This window comes from Geospiza fortis, unplaced genomic scaffold (genome assembly GCF_000277835.1).
Source record: "Geospiza fortis unplaced genomic scaffold, GeoFor_1.0 scaffold27, whole genome shotgun sequence".
Lineage (NCBI taxonomy): Eukaryota > Metazoa > Chordata > Aves > Passeriformes > Thraupidae > Geospiza > Geospiza fortis.
Window position 1 is genome coordinate 5835689 of NW_005054329.1, and position 4333 is coordinate 5840021.

The 4333-nt window shown below is 50.6% G+C and overlaps 1 protein-coding gene across 1 annotated transcript in view; it reads left to right on the forward strand.

Moving 5' to 3' along the window:
- URM1 (ubiquitin related modifier 1) overlaps positions 1-2318 on the forward strand; it is a 15275-nt gene extending 12957 nt beyond the window's left edge. Inside the window, exons 3-5 of the mRNA XM_031057312.1 lie at positions 219-300; positions 1304-1352; positions 2064-2318. Coding sequence (XP_030913172.1) covers positions 219-300; positions 1304-1352; positions 2064-2132 — 200 coding nt within the window. The 3' untranslated portion in view covers positions 2133-2318. The remainder of the gene's footprint in view (positions 1-218; positions 301-1303; positions 1353-2063) is intronic.
- The last annotated feature ends 2015 nt before the right edge of the window (positions 2319-4333 follow it).

Here is a 4333-nt window from a genome sequence, read left to right on the forward strand (position 1 = left end):
TTGAGCAGGAACTGCATTCGTTCTTAGTGGGATGAGTTTTCTGTGGGAAATCTCTTCTGTCAAACCACAGGGACAGGACTGTCTGTGAGTTTCTTTGCAGCTATCCCCATCCATCCTGCATGTTCCTGATCTGCTCTTTTGTGGATAAACAATCACTTTGCTCTGGCATCACCGGGAGCCATCAGCTAGTTTGTAAACCCTGTCCTTCCTTCTTCCAGGGGATATCAGAAACCTGCTCAAGTGGATCAAACAGAATATGTTGAAAGAGCGACCAGAGTTATTCTTGCAAGGGGAATCTGTGTAAGTACAACTGTTAGGAATGCTCCTTGTGTTTCTCACAGTTTGGGGCATTTTTCCTCTGGGGTGGATTTCCTATTGAGTAAGTCAATGACCATGAAAACACAGGATTTGCTTAAGTGATAGTGGGAGGTATCCCACCCACACCTTGCACTGTCCACAGAGAGCATCTTTTGCAGCCCTCACCCCAAATCTTTAAACCCTTAACATTAGGCAGGGCCATTTATACTTTCTCTTCATTGTCACTTGGAACAGAGCAGCACCTGTATCCTCAATTCCAGGAGTTTTAGCAGGTCTGTCTGTTCCCTGCTGACATCACTGGGACTGAAGCAGTCATTCTGAGAAATGCCAACAAATACTTCTTCTGGGAAATGTATTTTTATTATCAAAATGGGGCCAGTCTCGTGGAGGGGGGGTAGGAAAAAAAAAAGGAAGGCAAGAGAAATGGAGCAGAGTGAGCTGTGCAAGCCATCCCTGACTGCGGGGTGGCGCTGGGGGTGTTTAACATTCGTCACGGATCTTTGTGAGCTGAAGCGTGTGCCAGGTCCCCTGGTAACAGGAGAGACAATTGCAGGACACTGAAGATCAAAGAGGGGGAATCCCTTTGCTCAGAACCAGGGGCTTGGAGTGGATCCCAGGTGTTTAGTGCCTCTGCTAGGGGCACTGGAATGGCTTTTCCTGCCTTCACACTGAGCTCTGTGCGCTCGCCTGGCGTGCGTGGGTTTTAATTACCTGGCTTTTCTGCACGGTACGGAAATGCAGTCATCCTGGAGCATCCTCACCACGGAGCCTTTTCATTCAAATGAGCTTTGGGATTGCTCCTGCGTCCCCTTTATTTGATCTAGAAAGGGCACAGACTGTACCTGTTTCCACCTCCATGCTAGGATCCCTTTTTTGGCGTTACAGGCAGTCAGCCTGTGATCTGTGCTGTGACATCCCTTGTTCTTAACTATTTGTGGAGCTTTTTAGCAGCCCTGTATCCTAATTATTTCTCTCTATTCTGCAGGAGGCCAGGAATTTTGGTGCTCATCAACGAGGCAGACTGGGAACTAATGGTCTGTACTCCTTCAGTTTGACTTTCTTTGTTGAAAATATTGCTCTCTCTTTTCTGTGGCTGCTCTCACAGCAGCTATTTCTGATTCTTGCCCCAAGCAAAGCATCTCATATTTGAGGGGGAAGGGGCAGGCTGGAATCTATCTCCTGTACAGGGGCTGTTCAAAAGCCGGGAGCCTCTCTCTAACCTGCTGAGTCTCATCAGCCAGGCAGGGTCTGAAGAGACATCACCCTTTTTCCCTGGTCTCTGGCACTGGGTTTTGCACCTCTGGCTGCTGGCAGGTCCCCCCACACGTGGGGTGACAGTTGTGGGGGCACCTGGGACCTTCAGGCCCCACACAGAACCACCTTCCCTGAAGTCAGGTGAAGCCTGGCAGGTAAAGGCCACAGGGAGATTTCAACTCAAACAGGCACCTGGTAAATGTCTTCCCTTCTCAGCCCACTGTTGTGCTCAAACAAACATCCCCTTGCCACTTCCCTGCCTCAGGCAACCACCTGTTCTGTCAAAACCCTGGTCCAGAAAGCGATGTGGGGTGATGAGCATCAGCACTGTGGCTGATCTCTCACCTTCGCTTCTGTTATGATGAAAACATCAGTCTGGCCCCTTCTGCTCTCCTTAATACTCACCATCTTTTTATGAGCTGTTTTCTCTTTGCAGCTTGTATTTGGAAATGACATTTTAACAATTTTTCATTTTTTTTCTTGGCCTGCAGGGTGAGCTGGATTATAAACTCCAGGACCAGGATAATGTGCTTTTCATCTCAACATTGCACGGCGGGTGAACTCCTGAAAAAACAAGAGGATGTAAATCCAAATCCCTGGGAAAAAAAAAAAACAAACAAAAACCTTAACCCACCTAAACCTCTCTTGAACTGCCTGTGTCCAGTCTCTGCATCTTCCCACTGCGTTCACTTGTTCTAGACATCCAAATAAAGCCCCGCCAGCCTGCGGCCTTCTGTCCACCACAACAGCATCCATCTTTTGGTCCTCATTTCACCTCTCCTGACTGCACTTCCAGGTACCCTAACAAGCAGAGAGCACCTCAGCATGTGGGACTTTGTTTTTCTCTGACAGGAGGAAGAGGGGTGCTGAACCCTGAGTAGGATAACATGTCTTAACATGCAGTGAGGTGTTCTAGTGCTGGGAACCAGGATTCTTTTAACACAATGCTTAATGTTGGTACAGTCTCTGCACCAACCATGGGAAGGGTGAGAAAGTGCAAGAAAACAAAAGGGGACTTCACTAGCTTTTCCATGGGGTAGCAAACATGGCAGCTCCAGAGCCCTCAGAAATGATTTTCACCTTGTCATGATATTTATTTATGGGAAGCAGGAGAGAAATAGGCCATTTGGGTTTTGTATTTCTGATCCCTCATGCTGCTTTCATACCAGAGCTGAGGCAGGGTGAAGTACTGGCCCATGAATGATGTCAATTTATAATGATTTGGTTGGAGGGGAAACAAACCCTCACCCAGCCTGAGACAGCACAGAGTGATCAGGGCAGCAAATGATCTTTCTGTCACTGTGATAGACAGAATTGATCAGGCTGCACTGCATTCTGTGCAGGTGGGAGCTGCAGTCTGGCTGGGGCTGGAGATGCACAGTTAAAGTGCCAAGACCTGAGAAAGTCAGTGGTTTTTAACCCTTTGTGTCAGTGGGAGGGAGAGGATTCTTGCTGCATGCTCTGAGGACGTCCTGTGAGCACTGTGGAAGTGGGTGAGTGGGGTTCTGCTAGGGCACGGGTGCTGTTGGCTTTCCAGAAGTTTCCTCAGAAAGACAGACTGGCCCCTGCCAGCCAGGAGGCTACAGCGAGAGCAGAGGGATGGGCTCAGAGAAGACAGCATTGGCACCAACAGGTCTGAAACATGCTGCATGAGCTGCCAGGAGTGCCTGACCAGGACTGTGCTCCTGCTCTCCCCCGTGCCCCGCTCACCTGTTCTGCACGGCTCCAGCGGCACGCAGGGTCCCCGGCAGCAGCTCCTGCCTGAGCCGAGGCTGTGGTGGAGCTCAGTGGGTGCCTCTAGAGCTGATCTGCACCACGGACTGCTCTAAGAGCCCTGGATCTTCAGGAGCTGCTGGGGAGCAGCCGGAGCACCAGCCCTGCTCAGGCAGCCTGGCCCAGCACCCGAGAGCGGCGCACAAGGAGCCTTTCCCGCGCTGCGCCTGACAGGAATTCCTCTGATGCAGAGAGTGATTCCCTCAGCTGACTTCTCCACTGACTCCTCTCTGTCTATCCCTCCACAACCTGCCTCACTAAAGCACCCACAGTCTACGATGCTTCTGCATCTGAGGAGCCCCAGCTTCAACCCACTGCTGGTGCCAAACCGATATTCAGCCTTTTCCAAATCCAGCCACAGCAGCTTGAGTCCAGCTCACACCATTTGTAAGTGACACAGACAGGCCAAAGGCTCTTCTCTGCCCCGAGTTCCTGGCCCTTAGCTTAGCTGGGCCAGGACAGTGGAAGGGGATTCCAGGTGGTGGTAGAAGCTGGCTGAAAAACAAGGAACCCGTGTGGCGTGCAGCTTGAAACGGACTGAAGCACAATGGGAAAAGCAGGTTCATCTTCAGCACTGCTGCCTGCCCTTCCTCTACCGTGCCTCTGCCTTAGGCTGGGCTTGTCTCTTCTCATCCCCCCCAGCTGTTTGCTCAGATAAGATGGGTTCCTTCCCCAGGAGCTCTTATTCCCCTCGATAGTGCAGGTAGACCCAGGTGGCTTAGATCCTGCTGTAGTAAAAGCTGTCAATCACTGCTAAAAAAAGCTAGAAATGGGAAGATGAAGGAAGCCAAGGGGGATGGAGAAGAGGGGTACAGCAAAATCCTGTAACAACAAGAGCAACAGAAAGTTTCTGAAATAAAAGCCTTTTAAAACATTCTCCCCTCCAGCTTTGTCCTAGATAGGCTCTTGGTGAAATTCTGCTCAGATCTTGTAATGCTTCCCTCCTCCTCCTGGGTTTCCTTGGCAGCCCCGGCCGAGCCGTTTGGCT